Genomic DNA, 14,139 nt, shown 5'->3' on the forward strand with positions numbered 1-14,139 from the left:
ATGTCCATAGCCAGTTTGTAGTAGGACAGCAAACAAAGTTTGATCTCAGCATACATTTTCTCATTCTGCGAAATAGGTTCAAAACTGTCATTCACCAATTTGAAAAGATGTGGTCCATGCATTGGAGAATAAGATAGTATATATCATGTCATCCGAGATTTGGAAAATACATAATTCTAGCTCAAAATGTAATACAGTGAAACCTGTCAAAGGCGGACACTGTATGAGATGAAATCCGGTCTTAAACAGAACAAATATATAGTCTAGTGAATAATTACTGCTATTTCAATAATAAGAAACCTCTCTAAGACGGTCTAATGCAGAAACTGAAGGTATATTTAGTCTATCTGTAGATAAAAAACCTGCTAAAACAAAGAATTTTTTGTCCTTTGGATGGAAGGAAAGTTAAGTCGTTTTTGATCCCCTTTTTGTTAGGCGAGCTCTTTCGCTGCTTGGAAAAATGATGAATGCTTATTATCTATCTGAACTGGTTCTGGGAGTCAGGCTTGAGAGGAAGTAGATTTACTATTCAAAATTTAGTAAAATCTTGTTTAGCATTTCATTTATGAGGGAAATTGTGACTTTTGTTCAAAACATTGTGACAACTTTTGTCACCTGCATTTATGCAGTATACTCCTCACAAAGGATCTATCTTCTTCACACTTATTTTAATTTAATTTTTGTGGTAAAATACGTGTAGTGCACGTAAGGGCTAATGATCCTATTTCTTGGAAAACGTTTGATAATTTCGGGAGAGTAATATGTATAAGGGAGACTGAATGAATGAACGCCAGGGTCTCTGCCACCAGACTTATCCTGTTGTCGAGATCTCTTCCAGCCCAGCTTCGTGGCAGAGTCTGGAACAAAGTGAGTGCACCTAATAGTCTAAGTGTGTAGCTGGTGTTGTGTATGATATATCAGTGCTGTCATCTATACTTCAAATTGTGAGTGAAGTGTAATGATTGAATATTTTTAACGTTGTAGGCCTGCTGCTCTCTGTGGCGAGACTTTTTAACGGGGAGATCGGCTTGCATTTGCGCCTTGAAGTTGGGAACCACAGAAAACCAACTTCAGCCGACCACCACTGTGGTGCCGGTGGAGTGTATAAGGGAGACTGAATTATTGTTCAGAATTTTAGTGCTACCTCGTTTTGGCTACTGCAGAGATTTTCATTCAGTGTATTGATGGCCACCAGCCACAAGAAACTAGTATTGAATTTGAACGCAAAAATGTTAAAGAAATATAGAATCTTCCTTTCACAAACGTTATTGGTTGTTGATCTCATTCTCACTGTTTTTTTTAAAAAGGTATGCACTTTCTCAATTTTTAGTTTAAAAAGTGACACCTTGCTACAGTTATGCTTGATATAATGATATCCTTTACTATGGTAAATCCCTCTATAACAATATTTTTAGACGATTTTTGAAACTGCTATAACAATATTTTTTTCATATTTTGTTCAAAATCGTTTTGAATTTACATTTAATTTCACTTGTTTTCTTTCTTCTCAAGGCATCTGATAACATTAATATTTTGTGCTAAAAATTCATCAAAAATTAAAGGAAGTTGTTGGTACTGCTACTTTCTGTGTAAGACACGCAAGTGCAATGCAGTAAACTTCTTCACTGGCACAATGCATCTTAGTGAATTTTTTTAACAAATTATTCAATTACAACTTTTAGCGGTTAATAAATACATAAGAGCATATATTCTGAATGTATTAACAATGTTGATGTATAAAGGATGACAGCAAAAGCAGAAATTTGATCTTGTGTAAGGATAACTTTGCCTCTCGACATAATGATAATCCCTCTACAATGATATGGTCCTCAGAATATCGTTATATCAAGGTTTCACTGTATTAAAAAATTTTTATTTTTAATAAAAGTAAGTGTCCATTATATTGCTATTCAGGAGAATTTTTTATATTGAAGTTTAGCTATTATTGCATTAAATATTAAATTTCAAAGTGTATAGTTATTTGTAACAGCAAACATGAAAAATGCAAAATAATAATATGCATGTCTGTTTAATACTCGTTGGTTTATAAAAGCTGGGTGATGTTCTCAAAGCTTAAATTTTGTAAACTATAGAAATAAATCACTGCATATATTTAATGTGCTCCTCTATAAAATGGAAACCTGTCTGAAATGAAAAATAATTTCAGTCTCTTCTCAGTTTTATACAGGGATTTCACTGTATCAGATACCATATTTCTTGAAACTCACTGAAATGAAACTTGGTCAGATCACTTGATGTTGATGTTTCATTCTATTCTGCTTGTGGCAGCTCATGTTGTTTGGTTGGCATTTTGTTTGCTCACTTTATCGTGGCCCAAATGTGAGATATTTAGACTAAAGATACATTAATTCTACACTAAAACACAAAATAAAAACACTTTCTTGAAAACCAGGACAGCAGGTCTGTTCTCGTTGTTGTTTTACACTCTACCTGGTTGTTGCCATTGCCTGCCCAGCAATACTGTTGTTCTCCAGTGTTACCAGATACCCTACAGAGAAGTGTAGGATCTTGTGCATCACAGAATATAATTCTTATACATCAAAGGTTGATGTTTTCTATGATTTTGAAAAAAATGTTGAAAAATAATTGTTTAAAACTAATGGAGTGAGACAGCATGTCTACCATCATAGAAAAGTCACAAAAATAAAAAAAGGTCACTGAAGTAAAAGAAAATAACAATAATAACAATAAGAGAGATGTCATCACATATTTTTTACGAATTTATTTTCAAATTTTCTCGGCAAGTTACCACGTTCAAGTTTAACCCCAAGAACCATGGTCCTTTGCTGCTCTTTCCATCGTGAAAGCTATATAAATACCTACAATCATAGAATGGTGATTGGCTTAAGATGGCTTTCTTGAACAACCAGGATTTCAATTGTTGATTGTTATTACCGCAAATCTTGATGAAATGTTTCATTTTTCAAACTTTCCCACCAAAATAGCAAATGTTAAGTTGCCAATATCTCCAAATAAGGAGCGTTAACTGTCATTAAATAATAAGTTTTAAATAGCCAGTTGCCAATCTCACCAAGTAACAGCTGTTAAATGCCAATGTTGCCAATTAACGATTTCAAATTGCCAGACATCGCACCAATTTTCTCAACTTTTTCTCCCATTTTGTAATAATTTTTTTCTAAATAGCTAAATTGCTATAACCAACAAGAATCAAGCCCACAGAATTGGGAGGAGGGGGGGGGGAGGATATGCATCCATCACCAATTCCTCACTTCTAGTTTAGAATATAAATAGCAGTATCTTTTGAACCTGCTATGATGTCCCATCTCAGCAACAAGATAAGTATGGTGGTAGAGTTTCGAGGTTCATTCATTCCTGATGTACCAAAGAACATTTCGGGGTTTTATGGTTTGAAAACCAGCTCACTCTTTGTCAAAATCTTGGAGGTAATGCCTGGAGGTAATGCCTCTGCTCATGAAACAAAGGTAGTACCATGGCAGTCACGCAAACACAGGGCTCAACTGCATCCTCACACAGTCAAATCAAATAGTTTGAGAACCAACCTCTCATTTACAGAAGAATATCAGTCCAGAATCAGCTATAAATTGTGGGTCCTGGTTTAGTTCACTATGGTGTGGGCATAAAATGACTGTAGTGGTAAAGAAATACAAGAAATTTGCCCTTTGCCCCATGATATAGGCAGCGATAGTGTCAATTTTATGTGCCTAGAAATGTGTGTCATTTTTTGTGAGGATGGTGCTCTTCTGGGCACAATTGTGCATGTTGGGAAAACTGCTGTAATGAAAGGAGCAAAGCTGATTTGGTCGGACAAGCAAAGGCCAAAATCAAAAAAAAATTTCAAACTTTTTCTAAATCAGACTTTCGGATGAATTCCAATATTCACTCATTGATTATATATCACTCCTAGATTCAGCTGCCTCATCCCCATTCAAAGGATCTGTATCTACTTATGTATATGAGATGACAAAAAGTCATCCATATAGCTGAATTATCCTTGTTATCAAGAATCCACTTTCAAAATTTTGATTGTTTTCTTATAATTATGTAGCTTATAAAAAAAGGGACTGATTCAAACAGGTGCTAGTGTAATACACTGCCATAAAAAATCTACAATTACTACTACAATTTTTTAATTTTTGTTGGGAAAACACAATCATTGCAAGTTGGCTTCAAAAGTTTGACCCAATAAAAAAACTTGGAGGATACCCCAAGGACACAGATGTCCCTTGGGAGCATTTTTTTGTTTTTTGTTTTTTTATCAGTTGCTTTGATTGTGTGTTTTACGTGTTGTGTTCAGTCCAGTAATAAAAAAAATTTCATCTTTGCATACTGCATCAAATTTATTTTTCTCTCTGAGTAAAGAAAATTTTTTGCTGAAAAAAAAAGCTGATATTATTTTTGTGTATCGCTATGATTTTTTTTAAAATCAGGAACTTGACAATAGTAGAGAATGTTATATCAGTTCTTCTTGCTGTGATGGTTGCAGCACTAGGCGCACTGAGTCTTTCCAGAAACATATTTCAAGATATGTCGAGCTTCATATTTTGTTTCATCATAGCAAGCTGCCAATACAGCTTACTAAAGGTATATATATTTCACTACATTTATAAATGAATCTCATCAATGGTCGAGGAAAATATAACTAATTCTTAGTTACTGGTTTTCATTAAATTATTTAAGTTCTTAATTTTGTAAATTTTTTTCATGAGTAATAAAGATTATTTTTAATGTACATTGGTATTCCTGTTTATGAACGTGATTCATTCCATAAATGTGCTTGCAATCCAAAACACTCATTTGCAGACCTGCCAACTCTCCGGATTTAGGTGGGAGACTCCAGATTTTTCATCCTTGCTCCTGCTCTCCGGATTTGTTAACATTTCTCCGGATTTTGGCAGAAAATTAGATTTTACGCTAGCTTTCACGTTATCGTGATGTCAATGACTACAGTCGCCGTTAGGGAAAACACCCACAGAGGACAGCCGTGGTCATTTCCATAGAGCAGCCACAAAAAACAGTCTTGGTGACCACATTTAAGCAACTAGTAAAGACTTGACTTTGTTTATGTAGCGTTCATCGGCAATCATTTATCAGAGGCATGACCGTGGTTGCCAAAATTCCTGTATAATTATTATTGTATTCCATTAACAGCCGTGCACTAAACACAAGTTTTTTCCGTCTGCAGCTTTGTATTTTGAAGTTTTTTAAATTGTTTCCTCCGATTGAATATGTCTTCAGAAAGAAAATAAAACTATATACAGCTACATATAAAGCTTTTAAGTGTTCATATACCCAAGATTATCAATCACTGATAGCATCCACAAAAGAAAACACTTATGTTTTATGAACTGTATGTAGATGTGATTTCTGTATTCTGCATGGAAAGACCACTTCACTTTGATCACTTTTGTAGCACCACGGTCATTTTTTGCACACGAGGGCTAATTAGACCGGGACCTACAATTTATTGCTGATTCCGAACGGCAGGCTTGTTTTTTATATTCATCGAGAGGTTGGTGCGCAGGGATGAACCGGATATCGAACTCGTGACACCCCTAAACATCCTTTGGTACTTTAGGCGAGTATCTTATCGACCAGGGTTACCGTGCGCCCTGCATGGAAAAACTGACATGAAATTATATTCTGCTCAGAGGCAATACAGAACCTGCCTTGGGGCGTGGGGAATGGAACTTTTTCTTAATTGATTTTGATCGAGTCTATGAGTGCCGAGGGAAGGGGGTTTCTGGATTCCAAAAGTTGGCATGTCTGCATTTGTCAAAGCACACTTCCCCGTGAAAAATAATGGAAACTCAAATGATTTGTTTCCAGAACCATCTCCCTCATGCCAGCCATGATTCTAATCAAAGATAAATTTGCAGATTGATTTATTTTTATATTATTATATTTTCCTTTTTTATACTCAAGGCTCGAGTACCAGGTGATCCAAAAGTAAAGTAAACTTTAAAATTCAATAATTCACTAACCAATGAAGCTAAAAAGATTCTGTTCGCACAGAAAAGTTGTCCATGAAGCAGGATATATTGCCAAAATATATAAAAAACAATGTGAGATTAGTTCATTTTTGACTAGATGTTGCTGTAGTGTTTCTTCACGGCACCAAAATATATTGTTACTCTCTTCACATAAAACAACAAACAATTTGGCAGTATGAAAGGAACATATTCAAATAATTTAAGTTTTTCCCCATTTATCAAGAACGTATTTAATCATTATGACTGGTGATCTATGTAGTGTGTACAATGCACGGTTAACTTGCCCGCAAAAACCCTTTTTCTACGGGGAATGTTTTTGTTTACCACCTTTATCAAAATCTTACCACATGAGCAACACAAAAAAAAGAATAATTCACCAGAAACAAAATTAATACATGTCACACAGTTATTTTAAATAAAGAAAATTCAAATTTAATTACTTTTCTTTTAGAGACACCTTGTTATTTAATTATCAAACAATTTTTACTTTAAACAGAGAAAATTAGACATACTAACACAAACCATAAATGTGCAATGTCCCGACATACGTTTCAGTGTTTCCTGAGAATTTTTTTAAATTTAAACAAGACCATGATAATTTTACTTGGGGGAAGTTTGGAGTGGTCATTTAAGTATAGTTAACACACACAAATTAAGGAGACTGAAATACCAGACCCTATCCAGAATTGAGTGACAACAGGAAAAATTTTCTCACATACGTTCTAGCTCCGAGTGGCTTGTAATTTGATCACTCAGGGGTCAGCATTCCGAATCCTCAGCGGGGTGCCACAAGTACAGTTCTCATCAATCAAACATTCAAGTCTGATAGGTACCGGGTAGCAGACGACTGGATCCAAAACAGGATAGAGTCATTTTCAGGAACCTTCTTAGCTGAGGTTGTTACCCACGTAGACTTGACACGAACTCCATCTCCGCTCTGACCGTGGTGACAAATCTCGGGATGCTTCATCATGATAGACTCGGTAACGGGAAAACTTATTTCACGAGAAAATTCAACTTTTCAAACGGGAAAGGGGAGGAACTTCTTTCGGACGAGCCGAGGTGCTACAGTGAGAAAACGGAAGATTGAACCAACCCACAGATGTTTCGAGAGTATAAATAAACTGAAAAGTGGGTGTTGCTTAAGAATGCGCTCACTTTGATTTGTGGCGTAAAATTTTATGACACCACTTTTGACCAATTAAGGTGAAAAGGCATGTCTTAACCTAGACGAGAGAATGCGCTGAACCAAAAAAAACTTAGGGGGAGTCATCTAACATCAGCAAGGACAATGCACTGTAATCTTAACAAGAAACGAAAATGCTTAATTATGCTCACACAGCATATCAAAATCAAATTTTACCATTAAAAAGGAAATTAATTCAGCTTTCCAACGATAGGTCACACTACATATTTTGATACATAAATAAAGGTACAGAAAGAATTTTGTCACACGACAAAGAAAATTAAAAAAAAACTAACACATGATCTTAAATTCATGATGACACATAGAATACACTTTCTTGAAATATCTGTATATTTTCCGATCAAAATTGTAATCAATATTCAACGTTAACATTTATCAAAGGCATGTATGTAACTTTCCTTTTCGAAAAATTAGACATTTTTTACGAGTTACTTAATTACTTTGTTCAAAACTTTAGCTCAGTATATGAATATCTCATCCTCTAGAAAAATTCTGATGACGTAATAAAAAATTTCAGACAGTATGTGGTAATAACGAGTGTTGCAAACAACAAAAATAAACAAAATAAAAAAATAATCCTCTTATATACTGCGTCACTCTCGAAAGCTCTGGAAAATGGCTATCTCTCGCCTTCCTGTGCTGGGTCGAATTTTAAATTTTTACAAAAAACTATCAATTTCTCTAACAAAGACGCTTCAAATTGGCTCAAAACTTGACACCAAGGAGGCAAAATTTTAGAGGATTAATTTAGAAAAATTGGCTAAACTCTCCGATATCGGGATCGCATCCAAAATCCAAAACACATACAGTGTGTATCAAAAGTAAGTGTGCAACCTACTCATTTTTCCCAAATGAACAAGGGCAACAAACTAATTTTCTTGAAACAAAGTACACATATCTACGATTTGACGCAAAACATCACATAAACAGGACATGAACAACTCTCAATTACAAATTTTCTATATCATATGTGAAAAGAGGGGGAAAAGTGTCCCATGACTTTTCCACTTTAACATTGCTGCAGTTGGTTTAGCTATGCATTTTATAGGATAGTATATTATCAAAGGGGTGGCCAGGGCTGGCTCGTGAGGTGATTTTGTGTGGCCCACGACTAGTAAAATCACTGTCTATTAAATTGATTTTCTTATTTAAACCATTATTTTCATCAGCAGACATGATTAACATAATATGTACATTCATTATTTTTAGTGAGAATAGTAATTAGCTATGTTTTCATCACACTGCCTTTTTTCGTACACACACACACACACACATTGTTTTTAAATTTGTTTAGGCAGCTTACCCCATTTCTTTCTGCCACTTCGATGGGCAAGTGTCCTTTTTATAGCCTCTGTATTTGTTGCGGAATGCATATTTGGTGTTCTGCTCACAGTGACAAAACTTTTTCGAAGTGAGTGCCAACTCAAAATGACACCTCAAAATTACGACTAGTACACTTTAATAATTCCAAAGAACTAACACGTGTCATATGTGATGGTCAGGTTCATATTGTGCTGTTGAACAAGGGGATTCCACACCCAGACATGATTTTTTGTGTCAAAAACAGAAGCAGTCACTACTAAATTTTGACATAGCAGGGTGGTGCCATTCCACATTGAAGCACAGACTAACACTTTCTCAAATCAATATCAATACAACAAATATGATATTCTGTTCTAAGAAGGTAACTCAAGTAATAAGAATACATGTATCTCCAAATCTGATTCTGTGTAATCTCATTGACATGTGTAATGGTGCATGTGCACATCCTTTCATATCTACAGGTAGTCTGCCTGGTCCATGCCATACTAGTAAATCTTATTTTTGTACCACCATGTGTTTACCCAATCTGGATAGTCAATGCTATCAACGCGACTAGCTTTTGGCATGCTTTCCATCCCAATGATAAAATTCTTCTCAAAGTCTACTGGTGCATGAATCAATTCATTGAGTGTCTTTTTGACATGCGTGGCCCCACCAGTTGCTAAATAAGGAGTAAGAGATAAAAATAATTGCAGAAAAACGAGAAAAAAATTACTTGTCTGTAAAATTCAAACTATGGATGTAATTGAATAGACTAATTTGTAAAAGATAAAGTCATTTTTGATGCATTGCATCTATACTAGCTGGGAACCAGATGAACAATGAATTTATATCAGTTTATGAAAAAGCGGTTTAATGAAGCTCAGTAAAATTTCAATGAATAAATTGCCCGTTTTTCAACCATATTACTTACGGTGGACACAAATCTGGGTTTTCTGAGTCTTGTTACTAATGCAACTTATATTCAGGAGTGTTGTCCTTGGTGTGGCCCACACACTGCAGCTTACCATTGTGTTGGTTCTTGAACAGTAAGAAGTTTACCACCTCAGTTATATCAGATTTATCCCCCAGCTTTCAATTGTTCAATGGGCTGTCTGTCATTTAGCTACACAGATAAAGAACCTTGCTGTTCACAGCATTAAGCAACGTTTCGGTCATTATGGCATACAGTTGGATTAAAAAAAAATTGGATAATGTTTTCCCCTCTAAATTAAGGGTCTATGTTTTACGCTTGAGGGCCACTCATTAACAATGTTGGGGGTGCCCCCAAAGAAGATCACAAATTAAATATATTTCCAATTATTTTAAGAAATTTAAACATTTAATTCACTTAATTTTAACAAATATTAATTATGAATGATTTAAAAAAAAATTTCAAATTGTAGTAACTCTTACGGCTGAGTTAATTTTATAGGGGAAAAAGGGTATATATAATATGCTGCTCCATGAAAGGAATTCATTCTAAGCTCAAAAAAAGTCAGACAGTGTGAACTTTTCTGGTTTCTGGAGCGGTTTTTCATTTTTTTAAATTTAAAATAATTTTTCTTGCAACTTTGGAGGTGAGAGAAATGTCTCGTAAAGATAAATTTCTCTGGAAACAAAAGAGCAGATCATGAAACTTATCCAAGAGGGACAAAGCTACATTTTCATTGCTAAATTTCTAAGTGTTCCAAAATTGACAATATGTGATGTTTGGATGCAGTTTCAAGTGCCTGGTGAGATAAACATAGTCTAGTTCTGGTCGCCAAGAAAAACTTGTTCCAGAATCGATCGCTTGATAAAACAGCTCTCAGTAAAGAATCTGATGAAAATTGCAGTGGAGATAACCAAGTATTCCAAGCCAGTTTATGGAGTTTCTATCAGTGCCTCTGCAATCAAGTTACCTTTTTATGAAGCTTGTCTTTTTGGTCAAAGACCCACTAAGAATACTTTGATTTCCGTTAAGAATAGAAAGGCCCAACTTGATTTTGCTCGGAAGTACCAAAGTTGGACTTCTAAACAATGGGCAAAGGTTGTTTGAAGTGGGCCTCAAAAGTAAGGCCTCTAAACTAGTGAAGGTTTTTGTTAAACCCATATGCATACAAAACTTATTAATTTGGTTTTCCTTAAATTAATAAAGGAGGAAAAATATTTAAGTGTGACCCGATTCTCGTTAATAAAAAATAATTATACCCCTCTTCCAAATATCACAAAACAATATCAGGACTATATTTTGGGCATGTATAACATGTGTAGCTGTGTAGAGTATACAATTTGTGGGTGATAACACACGTTTCTGTCCAAGTGTAACGTTCAGAGTCATCACAAAATGGCTGACTATTTTGCACCTTGCTCAGACTACAGACAATCATTGGTGTTCGCAAGTGGGTGGGGTTCTAACCACCTCCCCCAGCCAAGATTATAGTGTTATTTTGCAGGAAAAAATTTAACCCCCCCCCCTCTCCCTGAGAAAATTTTGCATATGGCTATGCAGACAATAGCCACTTCATGAAGATGCTAGACTTTAAACATAGACAGTAACATTATTTATTGTTTTGAGGTTGACTTAGGCATTGTGACACTAAATATTTGACTGCACGGGGCAAAAGATACTCTAAATACATTCTAGCAGTTGTATTTCAATACAAACAGGTTCAACATATTAGGTTGATGCCCTAAAGCAGAATGTTTTGCATTGTTCTGTAATGAGTTCTTGGCTGACTGGAAATGTGCTGTGGTGAAAATCCCCATAATAGCGTTTTCTGCACCTTTTCTTAAAATTCTTCTAGATTGTTCTGCAACATATGTCACATATTTTGGCATATTCTGCTTTTGGAATTGATAGATGCACAAATTATTTCCAATTTCATATCAATTGGTTTAGTTTCCTTAGTTTATGAAATATTTTTCATATGCATATATTTTTGTCTTTATTCAGAAAATTTTAATTAACCCAATAACTTATAAAATATCTTGAATCAACTGGAAATTTGCAGTTTTATGTTACATTTCAATAGATTCTTCATTTTTTACTTTTTCAGAGTGTTCAACCAGATGCTGCTTCTCCTACCCATGTAAGTATACCGAGTTATAATTTTATTACAAAATTCGTTTTTGTAATAGTCGTTTTTTGTGTGCAAGAACACTTGCATATAAAAGATATCATTGTTACATGAGTTCTGAAATTTTTTACACCTGAGCAATAGCAGGTGTGATTGAAAGAGTGTTTTTGACAAGATTCACCTTCATACTTTCTAACATTGTTTCCAAAAACTTTGTTCAACAAACACATCAGATGTATTCCATAATATTCATATGTTTTGTTTCATTGTGAATTTTTTTTTTGTTTGAAATCAAAGTTGTAAGACAATTACTTTGTACAAATAATAGTCATTCTTAAACTCATGTAAATAGTTCTGAGAGAAGCCTCATAAGATGGATTACACCATGTCTTCCATGATGAGTGAGGTGAATGAATTTGAGATTTTTTATAAAATAGAATACACAAATCTGGACCTACCATAATTTATTTGAATCAGCCCTCAAATTAAAATTATCTTCCTCATATGACTAATTTACAAATATGTGCTTTTTGATTAATACCCTCTCCTTTCAATTTTATTAAAAAACTGAAATTTCATAAAAGTATTAAAATGAAAATGGGATATGTTTCCTTTCTTAAAATTTAATTTACATTATCAAAAGACTGGTTGATTTTTTAAAAATAAATAAGCAGCTTACACTTTTCTGGCATAAGTTAGCAGATCGTGCTTTATGTTATAATCAACTGGATCTAACAATCTGTGGAACAAATTCAAATATAATGGAATCTCAGTTATTTGGTGGGGGAGGGGCAGATTAACTGAAGTACAAAATTTCAAAATCCCATCAAAGATGGAGAACCAAGCATGGAAATATTGCACAGATAACGTAAGGTTGGGCTAAGGATATTTGGTAATTATAAAATGGTATTGTTATATATAGGGTGCATAGCTACCAGCACGCACTGCATTTTACTGGCAAACCATTGATCCTAGAGGCATACTTTTAATTAGAAAAAGTATCCAAATAATGTGCAGAACTCAGATGCATTATTCATGTTGCAAGGGGTTGTATAGTTATTAAAATAAAATTAACTTTCTATATAGACACCCTGTGCTCAAAAAACCAGTAAGAAAGTTGTTGCCCTGTTTCTCCTGAGGCCAACAAAAAAAAAATTAACACTTCTAAGTGCAATATTGACTGATATAATTTTAAAAAAACTGAGAAAAGTTGGGGAAAAAATAGGATAAATGCGAGTAAAACGTATAAAAAAACATAATTGTTTTTTGCCATTAAAAAACATCTGTATGTAAAAAAAAATTTGAATAATCCAAATAATCACAACTTCAGTAATAATACCTCCTTTTAATTACCAATTAACATTATTGGTATTACCATTACTAATAATTTCATGTTGTGCTTTTTTCACCTTCCGTGGAGTTTTGAAAATTTTGTTGCCTTAGGAGAAACAAGGCAACAACTTTTTACTTGTTTTTTTAGCACAGGCTATCTGTATAAAAAGTTAATATTTTTAATTTGATAACTATACAACTCCTTGCAACATGAATGATGTATTGGAGTTCTGCCTATTATTAGGACACTTTTCTTATTAAAAGTATGCCTCTAGATATGCCTATCAATAAAATGTGGTGCCTGCTTGCGTGCTGGTAGCTATGCACCCTGTATATAACAATACCATTTTATAATTACCAAATGATATCCTTAGCCCAACCTTATGTTATCTGTGCAATATTTGTACCCTAGTTAATCTACTTTCCACATAATCTTCCCCCTGATAGTCAAGATTCTACTGTATGTCAGTGTGCCATTCTGTTGTTCTGCTGAGTAAGAGCTGTCAGCTTCAAAAGAATCTTGAATGAATAAATAAAATAAATTTAATCCAGTGCCACCAGGTCAGAGTCAAGTCAGACCCCCCCCCCCCCTTTTTAGGGGTAAAAATGGTGTTTTCATCCTTTTTTGCCTTACCGTAGGGCTGCAACCCGTTCCTTATAGTATTGGAACCCAGATTCTCCAAAAAATGTCATGTAAATATTTTTGTAAGGCAAAAATCCATCAAAAGAAATAAGTTGCTTGTATTTAAATAAAAAAAATAGCTCCACCCTTCTTTCTGTTAGTTACAATGAATCAGACTTGCAAAGCTATCAACAATTAAACGTAGAAGGTTTACAAATCATTAAGTTAAAGGATTAATTGGCACTCGTGATTGTGTACTTGACTCTCCTGGTGGTGGCCCTGGCACCATGTTCTGAATTCATTGCACTTTGGCCAGGCTCAGCAAAACATATACAGTTTTATATTTTTCCTATTGCAAATTAAATTAAATTTACGCAGGATGTGAAATTTTATTTTCTCTAATTTTCCCACAGTTACCAAAATTACCCACAGGAAATGAAAGGGATGCCTGACTTTTGTATGGTTTGAATTACATCTTGGGGGGCCGTTCAAGTATTAAGTCATCATCGATGGGGGGAGGGGTTTCTGATTTGCTGACTTTTGATAACAAGGGGGGAGGGGGGGTTGGATTATGCTTACGTCATCAACCATCTTTTATGAGTAAGGCATCTTACTTGGTGC

At 34.5% G+C, this 14,139-nt stretch overlaps 1 protein-coding gene across 1 annotated transcript in view; it reads left to right on the forward strand.

Moving 5' to 3' along the window:
* Positions 1-14,139, forward strand: part of pcx (pecanex) — a 359,123-nt gene that overhangs the window by 177,324 nt on the left and 167,660 nt on the right. Inside the window, exons 15-16 of the mRNA XM_089247188.1 lie at positions 4,431-4,584; positions 11,544-11,576. Of these exons, the coding sequence (XP_089103314.1) occupies positions 4,431-4,584; positions 11,544-11,576 (187 nt within the window). The remainder of the gene's footprint in view (positions 1-4,430; positions 4,585-11,543; positions 11,577-14,139) is intronic.

This window comes from Pholcus phalangioides, unplaced genomic scaffold, assembly GCF_987345545.1.
Source record: "Pholcus phalangioides strain wild (caught in Gottingen) unplaced genomic scaffold, Ppha-v1.0 ptg000017l_1, whole genome shotgun sequence".
In the NCBI taxonomy this organism is placed as follows: Eukaryota; Metazoa; Arthropoda; class Arachnida; order Araneae; family Pholcidae; genus Pholcus; species Pholcus phalangioides.